This window comes from Triticum dicoccoides, chromosome 6A (assembly GCF_002162155.2).
Source record: "Triticum dicoccoides isolate Atlit2015 ecotype Zavitan chromosome 6A, WEW_v2.0, whole genome shotgun sequence".
Taxonomy (NCBI): Eukaryota; Viridiplantae; Streptophyta; class Magnoliopsida; order Poales; family Poaceae; genus Triticum; species Triticum dicoccoides.
In genome coordinates, this window is record NC_041390.1 from 171,716,669 (window position 1) to 171,737,975 (window position 21,307).

The 21,307-nt window shown below is 48.2% G+C and overlaps 1 protein-coding gene across 3 annotated transcripts; it reads left to right on the top strand.

Moving 5' to 3' along the window:
- The first annotated feature begins 15,157 nt into the window (after positions 1-15,157).
- On the top strand, positions 15,158-20,421 carry LOC119316464. 3 transcript variants are annotated; one of them, XM_037590782.1, is made up of 14 exons: positions 15,158-15,593; positions 15,748-16,329; positions 16,425-16,627; positions 16,781-16,978; positions 17,077-17,148; positions 17,484-17,579; positions 18,063-18,142; positions 18,238-18,313; positions 18,391-18,601; positions 18,778-18,962; positions 19,040-19,145; positions 19,236-19,325; positions 19,572-20,111; positions 20,182-20,290. In XM_037590782.1, exons 1-14 carry the CDS (start codon positions 15,368-15,370, stop codon positions 20,184-20,186), a joined length of 2,670 nt encoding a protein of 889 aa, XP_037446679.1. In that variant the 5' UTR covers positions 15,158-15,367; the 3' UTR covers positions 20,187-20,290. The 3 variants fall into 3 exon arrangements, with proteins under 3 accessions (XP_037446679.1, XP_037446678.1, XP_037446680.1); XM_037590781.1 differs by having other exon boundaries at positions 15,163-15,593; positions 19,572-20,421; XM_037590783.1 differs by having other exon boundaries at positions 15,163-16,329; positions 19,572-20,421.
- The last annotated feature ends 886 nt before the right edge of the window (positions 20,422-21,307 follow it).

Genomic DNA, 21,307 nt, shown 5'->3' on the forward strand with positions numbered 1-21,307 from the left:
CGGTCTGACCGATAAAGATCTTCGTAGAATATGTAGGAGCCAATATGGGCATCCAGGTCCGCTATTGGTTATTGACCGGAGACGTGTCTCGGTCATGTCTACATTGTTCTCGAACCCGTAGGGTCCGCACGCTTAAGGTTACGATGACAGATATATTATGAGTTTATGCATTTTGATGTACCGAAGGTTGTTCGGAGTCCCGGATGTGATCACGGACATGACGAGGAGTCTCGAAATGGTCGAGACGTAAAGATTGATATATTGGAAGCCTATGTTTGGATATCGAAAGTGTTCCGGGTGAAATCGGGATTTTACCGGGTTACCAGGAGGTTACCGGAACCCCCCGGGAGCCATATGGGCCTTCACGGGCCTTAGTGGAAAGGATAAAGGGGCAGCCCAAGGTGGCTGCGCACCTCCCCCCTCCCCTAGTCCTATTAGGACTAGGAGAGGTGGCCGGCCCCCCTCTCCCTCCTTTCCCCCTTGGGAATCCTAGTTGGAATAGGATTGGGGGGACCTGCGCCCTCCTCCTGGCCGGCGCCCCCCTCCCCCCTTGGCTCCTTTATATACTGAGGCAGAGGCACCCCAGAAACACACAAGTTGATCATTGAGATCTATTCCTTAGCCGTGTGCGGTGCCCCCTGCCACCATATTCCTCGATAATACTGTAGCGGAGTTTAGGCGAAGCCCTGCTGCTGTAGTTCATCAAGATCGTCACCATGCCGTCATGCTGACGGAACTCTTCCCCGACACTTTGCTGGATCGGAGTCCGGGGATCGTCATCGAGCTGAACGTGTGCTCGAACTCAGAGGTGCCGTAGTTTCGGTGCTTGATCGGTTGGATCGTGAAGAAGTACGACTACTTCCTCTACGTCGTGTCAGCGCTTCCGCAGTCGGTCTGCGTTGGGTACGTAGACAACACTCTCCCCTCTCGTTGCTATGCATCACATGATCTTGCGTGTGCGTAGGAAATTTTTTGAAATTACTATGAAACCCAACAGTGGCATCCGAGCCTAGGTTTTATGTGTTGAGTTATATGCACGAGTAGAACACAAGTGAGTTGTGGACGATACAAGTCATACTGCCTACCAGCATGTCATACTTTGGTTCGGCGGTATTGTTGGACGAGACGACCCGGACCAACCTTATGCGTACGCTTACGCGAGACCGGTTCCCTCGACGTGCTTTGCACATAGATGGCTTGCGGGCGACTGTCTCTCCAACTTTAGTTGAACCAAGTATGGCTACGCCCGGTCCTTGCGAAGGTTAAAACGGAGTCTATTTGACAAACTATCGTTGTGGTTTTGATGCGTAGGTGAGATTGGTTCTTACTTAAGCCCGTAGCAGCCACGTAAAACTTGCAACAACAAAGTAGAGGACGTCTAACTTGTTTTTGCAGGGCATGTTGTGATGTGCTATGGTCAAGGCATGATGCTGAATTTTATTGTATGAGATGATCATGTTTTGTAACCGAGTTATCGGCAACTGGCAGGAGCCATATGGTTGTCGCTTTATTGTATGCAATGCAATCGCGATGTAATGCTTTACTTTATTACTAAACGGTAGTGATAGTCGTGGAAGCATAAGATTGGCGAGACGACAACGATGCTACGATGGAGATCAAGGTGTCGCGCCGGTGATGATGGTGATCATGACGGTGCTTCGGAGATGGAGATCACAAGCACAAGATGATGATGGACATATCATATCACTTAAATTGATTGCATGTGATGTTTATCTTTTTATGCATCTTATCTTGCTTTGATTGACGGTAGCATTATAAGATGATCTCTCACTAAATTATCAAGAAGTGTTCTCCCTGAGTATGCACCGTTGCCAAAGTTCGTCGTGCCCAGACACCACGTGATGATCGGGTGTGATAAGCTCTACGTCCATCTACAACGGGTGCAAGCCAGTTTTTGCACAAGCTGAATACTCAGGTTAAACTTGATGAGCCAAGCATATGCAGATATGGCCTCGGAACACGGAGACCGAAAGGTCGAGCGTGAATCATATAATAGATATGATCAACATAAATGATGTTCACCATTGAAAACTACTCCATCTCACGTGATGATCGGTTATGGTTTAGTTGATTTGGATCACGTAATCACTTAGAAGATTAGAGGGATATCTATCTAAGTGGGAGTTCTTTAGTAATATGATTAATTGAACTTAAATTTATCATGAACTTAGTCCCTGATAGTATCTTGCTTGTTTATGTTGATTGTAGATAGATGGCTCGTGCTGTTGTTCCGTTGAATTTTAATGCGTTCCTTGAGAAAGCAAAGTTGAAAGATGATGGTAGCAATTACACAGACTGGGTCCGTAACTTGAGGATTATCCTCATTGCTGCACAGAAGAATTACGTCCTGGAAGCACCGCTGGGTGCCAGGCCTGCTGCTGGAGCAACACCAGATGTTATGAACGTTTGGCAGAGCAAAGCTGATGACTACTCGATAGTTCAGTGTGCCATGCTTTACGGCTTAGAATCGGGACTTCAACGACGTTTTGAACGTCATGGAGCATATGAGATGTTCCGGGAGTTGAAGTTAATATTTCAAGCAAATGCCCGAATTGAGAGATATGAAGTCTCCAATAAGTTCTATAGCTGCAAGATGGAGGAGAACAGTTCTGTCAGTGAGCATATACTCAAAATGTCTGGGTATAATAATCACTTGATTCAATTGGGAGTTAATCTTCCATATGATTGCGTCATTGACAGAATTCTCCAATCACTGCCACCAAGCTACAAGAGCTTCGTGATGAACTATAATATGCAAGGGATGAACAAGACTATTCCCAAGCTCTTTGCAATGCTGAAAGCTGCGGAGGTAGAAATCAAGAAGGAGCATCAAGTGTTGATGGTTAACAAGACCACTAGTTTCAAGAAAAAGGGCAAAGGGAAGAAGAAGGGGAACTTCAAGAAGAACGGCAAGCAAGTTGCTACTCAGGAGAAGAAACCCAAGTATGGACCTAAGCCTGAAACTGAGTGCTTCTATTGCAAGCAGACTGGTCACTGGAAGCGGAACTGCCCCAAGTATTTGGCGGATAAGAAGGATGGCAAGGTGAACAAAGGTATATGTGATATACATGTTATTGATGTGTACCTTACTAGAGCTCGCAGTAGCACCTACGTATTTGATACTGGTTCTGTTGCTAATATTTGCAACTCGAAACAGGGACTACGGAATAAGCGGGCACTAGCGAAGGACGAGGTGATGATGCGCGTGGGAAACGGTTCCAAAGTCGATGTGATCGCGGTCGGCACGCTACCTCTACATCTACCTTCGGGATTAATATTAGACCTAAATAATTGTTATTTGGTGCCAGCGTTGAGCATGAACATTATATCTGGATCTTGTTTAATGCGAGACGGTTATTCATTTAAATCAGAGAATAATGGTTGTTCTATTTATATGAGTAATATCTTTTATGGTCATGCACCCTTGAAGAGTGGTCTATTTTTATTGAATCTCAATAGTAGTAATACACATATTCATAATGTTGAAGCCAAAAGATGCAGAGTTGATAATGAAAGTGCAACTTATTTGTGGCACTGTCGTTTAGGTCATATCGGTGTAAAGCGCATGAAGAAACTCCATACTGATGGACTTTTGGAACCACTTGATTATGAATCACTTGGTACTTGCGAACCGTGCCTCATGGTCAAGATGACTAAAACACCATTCTCCGGTACTATGGAGAGAGCAACAGATTTGTTGGAAATCATACATACCGATGTATGTGGTCCGATGAATATTGAGGCTCGTGGCGGATATCGTTATTTTCTCACCTTCACAGATGATTTAAGCAGATATGGATATATCTACTTAATGAAACATAAGTCTGAAACATTTGAAAAGTTCAAAGAATTTCAGAGTGAAGTTGAAAATCATCGTAACAAGAAAATAAAGTTTCTACGATCTGATCGTGGAGGAGAATATTTGAGTTACGAGTTTGGTGTACATTTGAAAAGCTGTGGAATAGTTTCGCAACTCACGCCACCCGGAACACCACAGCGTAATGGTGTGTCCGAACGTCGTAATCGTACTTTACTAGATATGGTGCGATCTATGATGTCTCTTACTGATTTACCGCTATCGTTTTGGGGTTATGCTCTAGAGACGGCTGCATTCACGTTAAATAGGGCACCATCAAAATCCGTTGAGACGACGCCTTATGAACTGTGGTTTGGCAAGAAACCAAAGTTGTCGTTTCTTAAAGTTTGGAGCTGCGATGCTTATGTGAAAAAGCTTCAACCTGATAAGCTCGAACCCAAATCGGAGAAATGTGTCTTCATAGGATACCCAAAGGAAACTGTTGGGTACACCTTCTATCACAGATCCGAAGGCAAGACATTCGTTGCTAAGAATGGATCCTTTCTAGAGAAGGAGTTTCTCTCAAAAGAAGTGAATGGGAGGAAAGTAGAACTTGACGAGGTAACTGTACCTGCTCCCTTACTGGAAAGTAGTTCATCACAGAAAACTGTTTCAGTGACACCTACACCAGTTAGTGAGGAAGCCAATGATAATGATCATGAAACTTCTGATCAAGATACTACTGAACCTTGTAGATCAACCAGAGTAAGATCTGCACCAGAGTGGTACGGTAATCCTGTTCTGGAAGTCATGCTACTAGATCATGATGAACCTACAAACTATGAAGAAGCGATGGTGAGCCCAGATTCCGCAAAGTGGCTTGAAGCCATGAAATCTGAGATGGGATCCATGTATGAGAACAAAGTATGGACTTTGGTTGACTTGCCCGACGATCGGCAAGCAATTGAGAATAAATGGATCTTTAAGAAGAAGACTGACGTTGATGGTAATGTTACTGTCTACAAAGCTCGACTTGTCGCAAAAGGTTTTCGGCAAGTTCAAGGGATTGACTACGATGAGACCTTCTCACCCGTAGTGATGCTTAAGTCCGTCCGAATCATGTTAGCAATTTCCGCATTTTATGATTATGAAATTTGGCAGATGGATGTCTGCATTCCTGAATGGATTTCTGGAAGAAGAGTTGTATATGATGCAACCGGAAGGTTTTGTCGATCCAAAGGGAGCTAACAAAGTGTGCAAGCTCCAGCGATCCATTTATGGACTGGTGCAAGCCTCTCGGAGTTGGAATAAACGTTTTAATAGTGTGATCAAAGCATTTGGTTTTATACAGACTTTTGGAGAAGCCTGTATTTACAAGAAAGTGAGTGGGAGCTCTGTAGCATTTCTAATATTATATGTGGATGACATATTGTTGATTGGAAATGATATAGAATTTCTGGATAGCATAAAGGGATACTTGAATAAGAGTTTTTCTATGAAAGACCTCGGTGAAGCTGCTTACATATTAGGCATTAAGATCTATAGAGATAGATCAAGACGCTTAATTGGACTTTCACAAAGCACATACCTTGACAAAATTTTGAAGAAGTTCAAAATGGATCAAGCAAAGAAAGGGTTCTTGCCTGTGTTACAAGGTGTGAAGTTGAGTAAGACTCAATGCCCGACCACTGCAGAAGATAGAGAGAATATGAAAGATGTTCCCTATGCATCAGCCATAGGATCTATCATGTATGCAATGCTGTGTACCAGACCTGATGTGTGCCTTGCTATAAGTTTAGCAGGGAGGTACCAAAGTAATCCAGGAGTGGATCACTGGACAGCGGTCAAGAACATCCTGAAATACCTGAAAAGGACTAAGGATATGTTTCTCGTATATGGAGGTGACAAAGAGCTCACCGTAAAAGGTTACGTTGATGCAAACTTTGACACTGATCCGGACGATTCTAAATCGCAAACCGGATACGTGTTTACATTAAACGGTGGAGCTGTCAGTTGGTGCAGTTCTAAACAAAGCGTCGTAGCGGGATCTACATGTGAAGCGGAGTACATAGCTGCTTCGGAAGCAGCGAACGAAGGAGTCTGGATGAAGGAGTTCATATTCGATCTAGGTGTCATACCTAATGCATCGGGTCCAATGAAAATCTTTTGTGACAATACTGGTGCAATTGCCTTGGCAAAGGAATCCAGATTTCACAAAAGGACCAAACACATCAAGAGACGCTTCAACTCCATCCGGGATCTAGTCCAGGTGGGAGACATAGAGATTTGCAAGATACATACGGATCTGAATGTTGCAGACCCGTTGACTAAGCCTCTTCCACGAGCAAAACATGATCAGCACCAAGGCTCCATGGGTGTTAGAATCATTACAGTGTGATCTAGATTATTGACTCTAGTGCAAGTGGGAGACTGAAGGAAATATGCCCTAGAGGCAATAATAAAGTTATTATTTATTTTCTTATAATCATGATAAATGTTTATTATTCATGCTAGAATTGTATTAACCGGAAACATAATACATGTGTGAATACATAGACAAACAAAGTGTCACTAGTATACCTCTACTTGACTAGCTCGTTAATCAAAGATGGTTATGTTTCCTAACCATGAACAATGAGTTGTTATTTGATTAACGAGGTCACATCATTAGTTGAATGATCTGATTGACATGACCCATTCCATTAGCTTAGCACCCGATCGTTTAGTATGTTGCTATTGCTTTCTTCATGACTTATACATGTTCCTATGACTATAAGATTATGCAACTCCCGTTTGCCGGAGGAACACTTTGGGTGCTACCAAACGTCACAACGTAACTGGGTGATTATAAAGGAGCATTACAGGTGTCTCCAAAGGTAGATGTTGGGTTGGCGTATTTCGAGATTAGGATTTGTCACTCCGATTGTCGGAGAGGTATCTCTGGGCCCTCTCGGTAATACACATCACATAGGCCTTGCAAGCATTACGACTAATATGTTAGTTGTGAGATGATGTATTACGGAACGAGTAAAGAGACTTGCCGGTAACGAGATTGAACTAGGTATTGGATACCGAGGATCGAATCTCGGGCAAGTAACATACCGATGACAAAGGGAACAACGTATGTTGTTATGCGGTCTGACCAATAAAGATCTTCGTAGAATATGTAGGAGCCAATATGGGCATCCAGGTCCGCTATTGGTTATTGACCGGAGACGTGTCTCGGTCATGTCTACATTGTTCTCGAACCCGTAGGGTCCGCACGCTTAAGGTTACGATGACAGATATATTATGAGTTTATGCATTTTGATGTACCGAAGGTTGTTCGGAGTCCCGGATGTGATCATGGACATGACGAGGAGTCTCGAAATGGTCGAGACGTAAAGATTGATATTTTGGAAGCCTATGTTTGGATATCGGAAGTGTTCCGGGTGAAATCCGGATTTTACCGGGTTACCGGGAGGTTACCGGAACCCCCCGGGAGCCATATGGGCCTTCATGGGCCTTAGTGGAAAGGAGAAAGGGGCAGCCCAAGGTGGCTGTGCACCTCCCCCCTCCCCTAGTCCTATTAGGACTAGGAGAGGTGGCCGGCCCCCCTCTCCCTCCTTTCCCCCTTGGGAATCCTAGTTGGAATAGGATTGGGGGGGAGTCCTACTCCCAGAAGGAGTAGGACTCCTCCTGCGCCCTCCTCCTGGACGGCGCCCCCTCCCCCTTGGCTCCTTTATATACTGAGGCAGAGGCACCCCAGAAACACACAAGTTGATCATTGAGATCTATTCCTTAGCCGTGTGCGGTGCCCCCTGCCACCATATTCCTCGATAATACTGTAGCGGAGTTTAGGCGAAGCCCTGCTGCTGTAGTTCATCAAGATCGTCACCACACCGTCGTGCTGACGGAACTCTTCCCCGACACTTTGCTGGATCGGAGTCCGGGGATCGTCATCGAGCTGAACGTGTGCTCTAACTCGGAGGTGCCGTAGTTTCGGTGCTTGATCGGTTGGATCGTGAAGACGTACGACTACTTCCTCTACGTCGTGTCAGCGCTTCCGCAGTCGGTCTGCGTTGGGTACGTAGACAACGCTCTCCCCTCTCGTTGCTATGCATCACATGATCTTGCGTGTGCGTAGGAAATTTTTTGAAATTACTACGAAACCCAACAGGGCCAACTCTATGGCCCATTTGGCCACTCGGCCTGAGGCGTCTCGGCTGCCTATGATCTCGGCAAGCGGAGCAGTGTAGACAACAGTGGTAGGGTGCTCTTGAAAATACGATTTCAATTTCTTGGCAGTAAAATGTACGCCATAGCACATCTTCTAGTAGTGGGGGTAGTTCTACTTGGAAGCCGACAGTACTTCACTTAAATAATACACCTATCTCTGGACCGGCAGAACCTTGCCGTCTTCCTTGCATTCAACAACCATGACCGTGCTGACCACCCGACTGGTGGCGGCAATGTAGAGGAGCATGGGCTCCTTATCAGTCGGCATGGCCAGGACAGGCGGCATGGTCAACATCTTCTTGAGCTGGAGGAAAGCATCATCCGCCTTGTTATTCCACTCGAAATGAGTGGTTTTCTTCAGGAGCTAGTACAGGGGAAGGGCCTTTTCATCCAGCCGACTGATGAAGCGGCTGATGGATGCCAGGCAGCCGGTGAATTTTTGGACATCTCGTAGTCGGGTGGGTACTTCCATCCTCTCGATGGCTTTGATCTTGGCCGGGTTGCACTCAATGCCGCGTTTTGAGACCAGCAAGCCGAGGAGCTGGCCGGCTGGTACTCCGAACACGCATTTTTCTGGGTTGAGCTCGATTTGAAACCGGCACAGATTTTCAAAGGTCTCCTTGAGATCTCCCAACAGGGTTCTGCGCTTCTCCATCTTCACCACAATATCGTCCACATAGACGTGGGCGTTTCTGCCAAGTTGCTTGAGGAGGCACTTTTGCATGCAACGCTGAAAGGTGGCGCCGGCATTTCTCAAGCCGAATGTCATCGTCAGGTAACATAAGGCTCCGAATGGTGTGATGAAGGCGGTCCTCAGGCGGTCTACCGGGTTCAGCTTAATTTGATGATAACCTGAGTAGGCATCCAAGAAACTCAACAGCTCGCATCCGGCTGTGGAGTCTATCACTTGATCAATCCGTGGTAAGGCAAACGGATCCTTGGGGCGGGCTTTGTTGAGACTGGTGTAATCGATACACATATGCCACTTGTTATTTTTCTTCAGCACAAGGACTGGATTGGCAAGCCATTCTAGGAAAAAACTTCCATGATGAAGTCGGCTGCCAACAGGCGGGCGATCTCTTCCCCAACAATTCTCCTCTTCTCCTCTGACAGTCAGTGGAGGGGCTGTCTGACTGGTTTGGCATCTGCTCTTACATGTAGCTTGTGCTCGGCGAAATCCGTCGGAGCACCCGGCATGTATTTAGGGGACCATGCAAAGATGTCCCAATTCTCACGGAGAAAATCGACGAGCTCGATTTCCTATTTGCTGTCAAGGTTTGCACCTATGACAGCGTACCTCTCTGGGTGCTCAGGGTCCAATGGGATCTTCTTGGTTTCTTTAGCCGGCTTGAAAGAGCCCTGGGTCTCCGACTCTTGGGCTTCTGGGGACATGTTCGGCTGCTTGCCGGCCATGGCCACCACCCGGTCCAGGAGCTTCTTCTCATCCACAATCACAAGGTACTCGGCCAGCCGTCTGCTGGCTACAGCGCAGGTGGCTGACTTCTCGTAGTCACCACTGATTGTGATAATGCCCTTAGTCCCTGGCATCTTCATTTTGAGGTAAGCATAATGCGGCACGGCCATGAATTTGGCTAAAGCCGGTCGGCCTAGGAGCACATGGTACGGGCTCTCTAGGTCAACCACCTTGAACCAAATGGCTTCGCGACGGAAATGATCCTTGTCTCCGAAGAGGACATCTATCTTGATCTTGCCGATTGGTGAGCAGGACAAGCCGGGCACAATGCCATGAAACACAGTCCGACTGGGCAGCAACTGCTTTTCTTTGATCTTCAGTTTCTCCATAGCATCCCGGTAAAGGATGTTGATGCTGCTGCCGCCATCTATTAGGATCCGGGAGAAACGAGCAGCTCACCTTTCTGTTGCAAGGGTGGCATCCAAAACCAGGGCATAGGAACCCGGGGAGGGCATTACTTCTAGATGGTCGGCCTGGCTCCAACTAATGGGCTTTTCAGACCAATGCATGAACTCCGGATTAGTGGAAACAACCGCATTTACTTCGCGGTGTTGCTGGCGCCGGCTGTGCTTATCGCCGGCCATATTGGTGAAGACGACATAAGCGCCATGCTCTTCAGGGTAATCATCTTGGACTTGGCCGACTGCTGGACGGGCGGCCAACTGCTGCGGAGGCGGAGCCGGCGGGCCAGCAGGCGGAGGAGGCAGTCCTTCTCCCTTGGCAATTTGGGCAAGCCAATGACACTTCAGGGTTGTGTGGTTGGATGGCTTCGCACCGCTGTTGAACTTGCAGGGGGGCATCGAGAGTCTGCTCGAAGGAGAAGATGGGCAACCAAGTCGACTTGCTGCCTTTCTGACGGTTGGGGGTGGCTGCCCTTCGGGTTGTTGATCTTCAACAGTTGCCACCTGCCGGCTGGTGGAAGCCGGCTGGGGGGCTTTGCGCTTGTTGTCGTTCGGCTGCTGGCGCCGACTATTGTCTCCAGCCGGTGTTTGAGGAGCCGGGGGCAGCACCTTTCCAGAAGTATCCACCCGGAGCTCCGACTTTTGGAGGAGTCGGCCGTGGCGTATTTATCTGCTATGATCAGCAGCTCGTCGAGGGTCGCCGGCTTGTCGCAGAGAAGTTGGTGCTTGAGTAAGGTGCCTTCTCGGCACCCAGCGGTGAAGTACTCGATAGCTTGGACCTCATGCACTCCCTCGCAGGAGTTGCGCAGTTCTGCCCACCGCATCAGGTAGTCGCGGGTGGACTCATTGGGGCCTTGGACACACGGGGAGAGTTGGCGAGGCTTGGGAGGCCGCTTGTAGGTGCTGGTGAAGTTCCGGATAAACACCTCGGTGAAGTCCACCCAACTGTTGACGTTGTAGGGCTTGAGGCTGTTCAGCCATGTCCGGGCCGTGCCCTGGAGCATGAGCTGGACGTACTTCACGGCAACACGCTTGTTGTCATTTGCTATGCTAACTGCCGTGGAATAATCCACCAGCCAATCCTCCGGCTTCACGAAGCCGTTGTACTTGGGCGTGTCCCTTGGGAGTGATAACCCCTTGGGAAAAGGCTCGTCACGGATGTGGGGGCCAAAACAAGACGGACCCATCACGTCTTCTTATTCTAGCGCTAAGGACTGAGCCAGCCGGTCGATTCGGTGGCGGGCATCGTTCTCACCGACTCCTTCTTGGCGGCCTAACCGGTCGCCAAGAGTCGGATGATCAATAGGCAGTGGGGAGGCACGCCTCTCCCTTCGAGGAGGAGGCGGTAACGGATCATCGTCCCATCGTTCGACCGCTCGAGGGCGGCCGTCTTGGTCGCGCTTGATGGTGATGCGAGTCCGGCTGCGACTGGCAGCCGGCTCCTTGTCTCATCTGTCGCGGGCGCCGCCAGTCGGCATCCGGGAGGTCGCGCCATGCTCTTGGCGAGGGGGTGGGTTTTCAACACGTTGGTGAAGCTCTTCAGCGCGACAGCCAGCTTCTTGTTGGGCAGCAGCCGCATCAATAAGTTGTTGAACGCGCTCTGTCATATAGCGATGCTCGTCGCCCTCCAGGTGGTCCAGCTCGTCTGTTGCCGCCTGGGCAGCACGTATGTTCTTCATGGGCGTGGCGTACACTGGGTGGTCCACTCCAAACATGCTGGCGATGGCTCCTCCTCACTGCTTGACCGTGCCAACTCGGCTAGGCCCAGCAGCAGTCGGAGTGCCATCGACAGCGCATTCCACTTCGCGCTGGAAGGCTTCGGAAAGGCGGTGCATGGTAGCCAATTTCTTCGCGTTCTCCATAAGCGAGACACGGCAGGCTTCCAGCGTCTCGGCGTCCGCGTCTGCGGCAATGGGTGTGGACAGATCCCCGCATTGCCGCCTGCAATGGGTCCTGACCGGCTCCTCCGGAGACCCCAGTGTGGCTGATGACAAGCACCTCCGTGACGGTGCTGCCACCGCTCTCCGCGCGCGGAAGCGGATCGTCGATGACCACCACATTGGTGGGAAAGGCGTCGAGGGAAGCCGTATCAGAATCGACAAGCATCGGATTGGTGGAGCCAATCGACTCCAGGTCGAAAGCCGGCTCGTTGGCGATGTGGAGCTAGTCGAGGAGGTTGACGAGGTGGCTCTCGAGGCCATCAGTGTCTGCGTCGGACACAGGCTCGTCGGAGAGGCGGACCTCGCCAATAAGGTCGGCGAGGCAGCTTGCAGCGCATGCAACCTCCATGCCGTGCAGTGCGTCGGGGCAAACGCCGTCTGGCGTGCCAGGCTGGCTACGCTCGCTGGAGAGGAAAAGGGTTCCCGTCCAGAATAGATCTTCGGACAACGGTGCACCTAGCCCTACGGTGGGCGCCAAATGTCGGGGGTGTCGTGCGACATATGCCAAAGGATGGCTTATCATGGAGGGGGCTAATAAGACGTTGCCGGTGCCAGGAAATGGGATGAGGCGAAGACATGCACGCCGGCGAATCTTACCCAGGTTCGGGGCTCTCCTAGGAGATAACACCCCTAGTCCTGCTCTGCGGGGTCTCCGCATGATCACTAGCTCAACAAGAGTGGCTTGAGCTGTTTCTCTAGAGGAGGAAGAAGAACAAGGCTAGCCCTAACTCCCTTTCTATGTGTGTGTTTCTCTAAGAATCTGAACCCTTTGCATGGGTGCCCTGGTGGGTTTATATAGGCCTGCCCCCAGGGGTACAATGGTGATCTGGCCGGGTGTGGGCCCAGGCCGTCAGTGTCTCTTATGGCCGGCTTCTCCGCTGGTAGCTGGGGCCCGCCGACTGTCTTGTACTTGGCCGACAGGCCGCGCCCGCCGCTTGCGGGCCTTGCTGATGGCTTATCACTATAGCTGTGCTTCTAATGACGCTTGCTTGGTCGGGGAGGGGGCGTGGCTACAGTCCCGCCGCCCGGCGGCCGTTCACTATAGCCACTCCCCATTTCTCCCGGCTGATGGTGCACAATCTCTTAGGAAGGGGAGGGCCGCCTGCTGGAAGCTGGCCTCTCCCTTGCCGGCTAGCTGAGCTTGCCGCCTTCTGGCTTTCCATGGGCTGGTAGGACCCGCTGCTTGTGGGTCGTACCGACAGCCTGTTATGGGAACTGGGTCCCTCTTGTCTTGGGTGATGTCATGGGCGGAGGGGCTACGGTGTCGCGCCGTGCGGGTGATCGCCAGCCGGTACGGCGCACTGTAGCCATGACTCGCCCTGGATTCGAGGGTGTCATGCTTCTCTGTAGCCACGCGTCGTCTAATCACATTCATGGTGGCTCAGACTTTGAGGGCGATTGGGGGCCGCCTGCTAGAAGTCGGCCCCTCTGGGAGACGCCTGCTAGGTGCCGGCCCCCCTCGCAGCCGGCCACAAGAAGGCGGCGGTCACTCTCTGATGCCTGAGGGGTGCAGTCGGCCCCGATGTCTTGAAATGCCATGGGGGGCAGATGAGGCTACCCATGGCCAATAACTCCGACAGTCTATGTATAGAGCGTTAATCCAGTCGGATATGCCAGTTGATAATAATAAGAAGATATGAAAGATGAAGATACCTCTTAAGAATAAAATGTTTGCATGGTATCTTCGTCGCTGAGTCATTCTTACTAAAGATAATAACCTTATTAAGAGGAATTGGCATGGAAGTCCGCAATGTGTCTTTTGTCACAATGATGAGACAATAAAACATTTATTCTTCCAATGCAAATTGACTCGTTCTATATGGCCAGCCATCCAAATAGATTCTGGCTTGTATTCTTCTTGTAGTGTTGCTAATGTATTTGGCAATTGGTTACATGTGATTGATCACATGTTTAGAACTTTCCTCAAGGTGGGAGGGCTTACCGTTATTTGGTCGCTTTGGCTATGTAGAAATGATAAGGTTTTTAACGATAAAAGTACTTCTCTGATGCAGGTTATCTACAGATGTACCGGGAATCTTCGTTTATGGTTCTCTCTACAACGTGTGGAGAATCGAGACCTGTTTACGAAGGTGTGTACACGATTGGAGGCTACGACGAGGGATACTTTTACCCAACATGGGTGGCAGCATGCTCTTAGGATTGGCCCCCTCCGCTTTAGGCGTTATATGGACTGTGAATGTTTTTGTATTTCACTTTTTTGTTTTTTATTTTGTGTGAGAAGACCTTATTTGGCTGTGTGCGTCTTATTTATGCAGAGGTCGGGTGTAATGCTTAAATCTTTTATGTAATAAAACGTTCTTTTTCGAAAAAATCCAACTGCGGTACTTTTGTTTATGTGCTGATGTAGGATGATGTCATGTTAAATGTGAGATATTATCTCACGTCTAGATGTGATATACTCCATCCTTTTCGGTTTATAGGGCTTATCTTAAAATTTTAGTTTTTTCATTTTATAAGACTTAATTTGGTTGTTCTCTATCACATTTTCAGATTTCAAGATGCATTAAATCATTGCATGCAAGTATTAAGAGGAAATTGACCTATTGCATGCAAGTATAAAGTGCATTGGTAAACATTTTTTTAAACAAGAGCATTAATTGAGTATTTTTCCAAATTATAAAAAGTATTCCACCACACATCATCTACCTTGGTTGATGAGATTTTTGAATTGAGCTCTATAAACCGAAAAGGAGGAAGTAGACAGACCCATTAAATTACGGAGATGGGCTAGAAATGTCCTCCATTCCGAACGGAAGTTTGGTTCATGCCTGGTCGGTTGGAAATTTGAGAAGAAAATCGCGGTGTGGATGCGGTCCTAGTTGCATCGTGTGCCGATCGATCTTAAGGGCATGTTTGATTTCAATAAGTCACCTGACTTATAAGTCAAGTGACTTAAAACTAGTGACTTATAAGTCACGCCTATTTGGTTGTCACCTGACCATACCTTCCCACCTTGTTTTTTAATGTAAAGGTGATGGGACCCACGTAAAAGGGGTGACTTATAAGTTTTAAGTTGGAGTGGAGCAACTTATGACTTATAAGTTGGGATGACTTATAAATTGAGTCTGTTTGGCAAAATAAGTCACTTTTTTATTTTTTGACTTATAAGTTGGTGATTTGTTTGGAACCAAAGCCTAACTGCAAGTGCAACCACCATACGAGCTAGTTCCGGCGAGCTGAGGTCATACACAAAGATGCTTAAATAGCTGTGTTCTACACGCTCTCCTGCATCTATAATGGTAAGCGAGCAGTGGAGTTAGCTCGGCAGGGTTCCTCCTTGCCTGCCTGCCACTCTGGTCTTGGCTCAGTCTGGAAATCCAAGAACAGAAATAGATGATGCTTCCTGGCGCGGCGCTGAGGTACATGGACGCGCCAACTGCCGCCGTCGCTGATCCAGACGGTGGTACTACTCCTAGATCACATCGTTTTCCAACGAACGCTCCGACGTGTAAGCAAGCGACGCTGCCGTCACCACTCACCCGGTCCATTCCCGTCCATGGTTGCGGCCCTTCGGGTGCAAGATTGCCTCCCCTCCACGCGCGTTTCTTGCGTCTCCTCCGCGCCGATCCGTCCCCGCGCACGCACCGCAGCAAACCAAAAAAGAGCCGCGATTTTTCTCAGAAAAGAATCCCCCTTCCTGTTCTTCGCCGGCCAAAATCACCACTCACCCACCTTCTGTCGTCTCCGAGCTCTCGGAGTGCGTTGTCGCTGTCGCGTCGCTTGTAAGCCTGTTGCTTAACCATCTCGCCTTGCTCCGGCTATGATTGGCGGTTCTTGGAGGCTTTCTTGTTCCTTCCCCTATATTTATTATGCGCCCGGGGTGCGGTGGCAGTCGGGCGTTGACGGCTAAGGAGTGACTGGTGAGTGAATTTTTAGGGGGAAGAGGAATGGCGCGAGGCGTGGCGGCGGCGGTGTCGGCGTTGGGGGTCGTGGCGGTGCTCTTGACCGCCGCCGCGGCGAAGGTCTGCACGAACGCGTTCCCGTCGTCGGATTCGGTGGCGACCCACGCGGAGCGCGCCGCGGGGCAGCTGCGGCTGCCTGCCGGGCTCGCCGGCCGTGGCCACGGTCACGGGCACGCCCACGAGCAGCACCTCACCCCGACCGACGAGTCCGCCTGGATGGAGCTCATGCCGCGGAGGCTCCTAGGCGGCGGCGGCGGCGGCACCCCGCCACGCGTGGCGTTCGACTGGCTGATGCTCTACCGCAAGCTCCGGGGCGGCGCTGCCGCCGTGGACGGCCCCGCGGGTCCGTTCCTCTGGGAGGCGTCGCTGCACGACGTGCGGCTCCAGCCGGGGACCCTGTACTGGCAGGCCCAGCAGACCAACCTGGAGTACCTGCTCCTCCTGGACACCGACAGCCTCGTCTGGAGCTTCCGCACGCAGGCCGGCCTGACGGCGACCGGGACGCCCTACGGCGGGTGGGAGGGGCCCAACGTCGAGCTCCGGGGACACTTCGTCGGTGCGCCGCCACAATCTTGCCCTGCTTATTCACACATACCAGTTACTCATCTGAACTGAACTTTTGTTGGCCTGACGCTCGTCTCTGCATTGCAGGGCACTACCTGAGCGCCACGGCCAAGATGTGGGCGAGCACTCACAATGACACCCTCCGTGCCAAGATGTCGTCCGTCGTCGACGTGCTAAACGATTGCCAGAAGAAGATGGGCACAGGGTACCTGTCAGCCTTCCCATCAGAGTTCTTCGACCGCACTGAAGCCCTCACTACTGTTTGGGCTCCTTACTACACAATCCACAAGGTATACAATCTTTTACTCCTCCTTCAACAACATGTGGATCATTATGTTGAGTTGTGATCTGGATTCCGTGATCCGTATCCCGTGTTCTATACTTCTATTTCGTGTGATTCTCTAACAAATTGTCTTGCTGCGTGTGCGATTTTTGGTTTGTAGATTATGCAAGGTCTTCTTGATCAGTATACAGTGGCTGGAAACTCCAAGGCCCTTGAGATGGTTGTGGGGATGGCTAACTACTTCAGTGACCGGGTGAAGAATGTCATTCAGAAATACAGCATCGAGAGGCACTGGGCATCGCTCAATGAGGAGACTGGTGGCATGAATGATGTGCTATACCAGCTCTACACAATAATGGTGCTTCACTGATTATGTGTAGTTTGTCATCTGCTTTGCTGTTTTAAAAGTATGTTTTGAATGGAGTTCAGAGTTGCTTATTTCTCTAACTTGGACAGGATGATCTGAAGCATTTGACACTGGCCCACCTCTTTGACAAACCGTGCTTTCTCGGTCTGCTTGCAGTTCAGGTGTACTCACTTGATTCCCTAGCCCTGGCTCCTATGATAATTCAGCATCATCACGTAATGCATGATAGTAGTTCATTATAATCCAGTGAATGAGACCTCTTGTCTGGTTAACACCTCATACTACTATGTCGTATATTTTATGAGTTTGTGTTCAGTTTAATTTATTCTTTTCTATATACCAAATACAATATAAATTATGTCACTACTACAATTGAATGTGCATTGTAATATGCACAATTATTAAACTCACAGCTTTACAATGCATACCTACAAGAACAGCATTCCTATCGCAGGAGTTCCTTGGGAGTAATTACTTTATGGTGTTTCCTTTTCAGGCTGATAGTATTTCAGGTTTCCATTCCAATACGCATATTCCAGTTGTCGTTGGTGCCCAAATGAGATATGAAGTCACCGGTGATGCTCTTTACAAGGTAAAGCAAATCATGCTTTCTGGAGAGTTGAACTACTCACTCATTGATGGAGAAAATTATATGAGGGGATATGAGTGCAAGCATAAAAGTTAGCAGGTCAGATTACCATATTGGCTACTCTTACAAACAGAAAACATTGGCATTAGTATTTCGCTTCTAGTGTAGGCTTTTCAGCAATATTGGTAAACATCCAAAGATATTTGGAAGTTGGTATAGCTTTGTCTGGGGCAAAGAAGACATTTAATGCAAAAACTGTGTTCTCTTGGTATCATTTTTTGGTGCGGAGAAAGGAATGCTAAACTAGGGTGCTCATTTTGTGGGAGTTATGCTGCTTTGTTTACTTCAGTTTTTCTTCTGACCTCCTCATGCCGAAGATTGTGATTGGTATTTTACTGAAGTTGTGTCGCTTCCTTCTTTTCTCATTTTGACTCCATGCAAGTGAAGCTGCATCAAAGCTGACCGTAATCCTAATTCCTGAAACAGCAAATTGCAACATCCTTTATGGACATGATAAATTCTTCTCATAGCTATGCAACTGGTGGGACATCTGCCGGCGAATTCTGGTAACATATATATATAACTCTGGATGCCTAATATCGATGATGAATGGCCATAGTTACCTTTCGGGTGGAAGCTTATACCCTCAATCTCTTTCCAGGGCCGATCCAAAGCGTTTAGCTGCGACTCTGAGTACTGAAAACGCGGAATCTTGCACTACCTACAATATGCTCAAGGTATACAATTATGAAACCATTTCTCTGAAACATTTATTTTCTCCTCCAGAATTGTGTCAAATGCAAGCGGTATGCAGGTTTCCCGCAACTTATTCAGATGGACAAAGGAAATAGCATATGCGGACTATTATGAAAGGGCACTGATAAATGGTGTGTTAAGCATCCAGAGAGGGACGGATCCCGGAGTGATGATTTACATGCTACCCCAGGCACCTGGACGGTCTAAAGCAGTAAGCTATCATGGTTGGGGAACCAAGTATGATTCGTTCTGGTGCTGTTATGGAACAGGTAATTTTTGAAGCCTGCTGAGTACTGTTTACTACTGTATATGGCATTGCCGCCTTCATATTAAAATCAAGCAACTGCAGCATTTTCCTTGAAATTCTTGCTTTCTGCTCTACGTTGTGAAGGTTGTAGTTCTAAATTAGAAAGTTATTGTGAATGTTCTGCTTTTGCATTTGCAGCCTTTTCGAAACTTGGCGATTCTATTTACTTTGAGGAGAAAGGAGACACACCAGCACTCAGCATCATTCAGTACATACCAAGCACTTTCAACTGGAAAACAGCTGGGGTTACTGTTACCCAACAACTGGAGCCCCTCAGCTCCTCGGATATGAACTTTCGAGTTTCACTCTCTGTTTCCGGGAAGGTAATTCTTCTTGAGTTTTTTTTTGGCATGAAATTCATATCAGAGCATGCAAAGTTAGCCTCCATATTTTTGCGCAGACAAATGGTCAGTCTGCTACATTGAATGTGAGAATACCAACATGGGCATCTGCCAGTGGCGCAAAAGCAACTTTAAATGACAAAGATTTGGGATCAGTAACTCCAGGTATAATCGTTTGAATGTATGGTACCATTTCAGCTATAGCCGTCAATTTTGTGGAAGCAAGTGTTTTATTTGATCTTATTGTGTGGCCAGGCTCTTTACTCTCAGTCACCAAACAGTGGAGCTCAAACGATCACCTATCACTGCAATTCCCAGTTGCCCTAAGGACCGAAGCAATCAAAGGTAAACAATTTTGGAAATTTCAACTGCTGCCGAAATATATGCATTGATATATCTAAGCTTGAAGTAGCACATAGCCAATTTGTTGAGTTCACAATTCAGACACAATAATTTGTGATGCCAGCCATGATTAGATTAAAAAATAAGCAAGTTAATAGTGGACATGATTTTTTGCTGCCTTACTAATCCTAAATACTGTTATTCTAGCTAGAATGTCAACTAAGCTATTAATTCATAACTATGCCTCAGATGACCGGCCGGAGTATGCATCTCTTCAAGCAATTCTATTCGGGCCATTCGTTCTTGCGGGTCTCTCCTCCGGTGATTGGGATGCAAAAACCGGCAGTGCAGTTTCGGACTGGATCACTGCAGTACCTTCATCACACAACTCACAGCTGATGACCTTCACACAAGAATCAAGTGGGAAGACATTCGTCCTGTCAAGCTCAAACGGCTCCCTGACAATGCAAGAACGGCCTGCAGTCGATGGTACAGACACCGCCGTCCACGCGACATTCAGGGTGCATCCTCAGGACGCAGCAAGGCTGCACGGCACCTACGGCGCAGCCCTGAAAGACACCTCTGTGCAGATCGAGCCATTCGACATGCCAGGAACGGTGATCACCAATGACCTCACCTTGTCCGCACAAAAGAGCGCCGGTTCCTTCTTCAACATAGTACCCGGGCTCGACGGGAAGCCAAACTCGGTTTCGCTCGAGCTCGGGACCAAACCAGGGTGCTTCTTGGTGTCTGGGGCAGATTACTCTGCCGGGACAAAGATCCAGGTCAGCTGCAAGAGTTCTGTCCAGAGCATCGGCGAGATACTCGAGCAGGCGGCAAGCTTTGCACAGGCCGCTCCGCTGAGGCAGTACCACCCAATAAGCTTCGTCGCCAGGGGGGTAAAGAGGAACTTCCTCCTGGAGCCGTTGTACAGCCTGAGGGACGAATTCTACACGGTTTACTTCAACCTTGGGGCCTGACGCCGCAAGATCACTTGCGCCTTGGCACAAACAAACCCAGAATAATACACGCCCCTTTTTTTCTCATGTATACTGTAGTTTACAACAGGCAATAGAAGAGGAAATGAGTTTGTTTCTTCTGGAATACTATGAAATTACAGCTAAATGCGATAGTATGGTTTCTTTGCTGAGTAAAGTTACTTCTGGTTGTGTTAATTTTATTGTTTTCAGATGAACAAACCATGATGTGCATATATATGTTGAAAATGCTTCTAAAAGGTTAACTGCATCCTTCAGCATATATGCTGCTGTTTATCCTGGTAATGGATAAGTAGTCAGGGCAAGTAACAGCACCTAATCTTCCGAATTAAGATACATCTCCAGCTACTGGGAGGAGGGCAAAGCCTGGGATCATATCCACTCTCATAAACAAATGAGGGAGGAATCAGTGCCTGCATTTGTTTAACACATCGCTGCTCAACACCCGGCAAAAGAGTTGATCAATGTGCACATCATATGTCTAGAGGGGCCTGACCACAAATTAAGCAAAAGAAAATCCTATCTCCTGGAAAGGATAGTTTGGCACAACCAATTGGCTTCTTTCCAAGAGACAATCATGCCAAAACAGCTCATACAGATTTCAACCCATGTGTTGTAATTGTTCCCCTTGGATCAGAATGCGCAAGCTAAATGAATACAGCAACAAGGCAGAGCCAGTCCGCATTCCCAATCATACGCTGAATCCTGATTTAAACTTCAGCTTTTCTAAGGCATAGTTTTTAACTGGTGATAAACCACAAGGCCTCCATTCTTTTCATCCTGGATTGCTTCATCATAATCCACATATCATCAGATTAGAGCAATGACATATAAGAAGAACTGTAACCATGTTTGCCATTGCTCTCGCATGTTCTAGAACTAAAACTTGAGAACCAGAACCATGTTTCTCATTGCTCTTCGATTTGGATGTATATTTGAGAGTGGACAACTAGCCAAGTACAATTTTCCAAACTAACAACAATGAGA

Bases quoted from the DNA above. Each gene is read 5' to 3' on its own strand.
- LOC119316464 (XM_037590781.1), top strand. From the start codon at position 15,368: ATGGTTGCGGCCCTTCGGGTGCAAGATTGCCTCCCCTCCACGCGCGTT. The intron at 15,594-15,747 runs GTAAGCCTGTTG...GTGAATTTTTAG, and splicing joins TTGTCGCTGTCGCGTCGCTT to GGGGAAGAGGAATGGCGCGA. The intron at 16,330-16,424 runs GTGCGCCGCCAC...TCTGCATTGCAG, and splicing joins GCTCCGGGGACACTTCGTCG to GGCACTACCTGAGCGCCACG.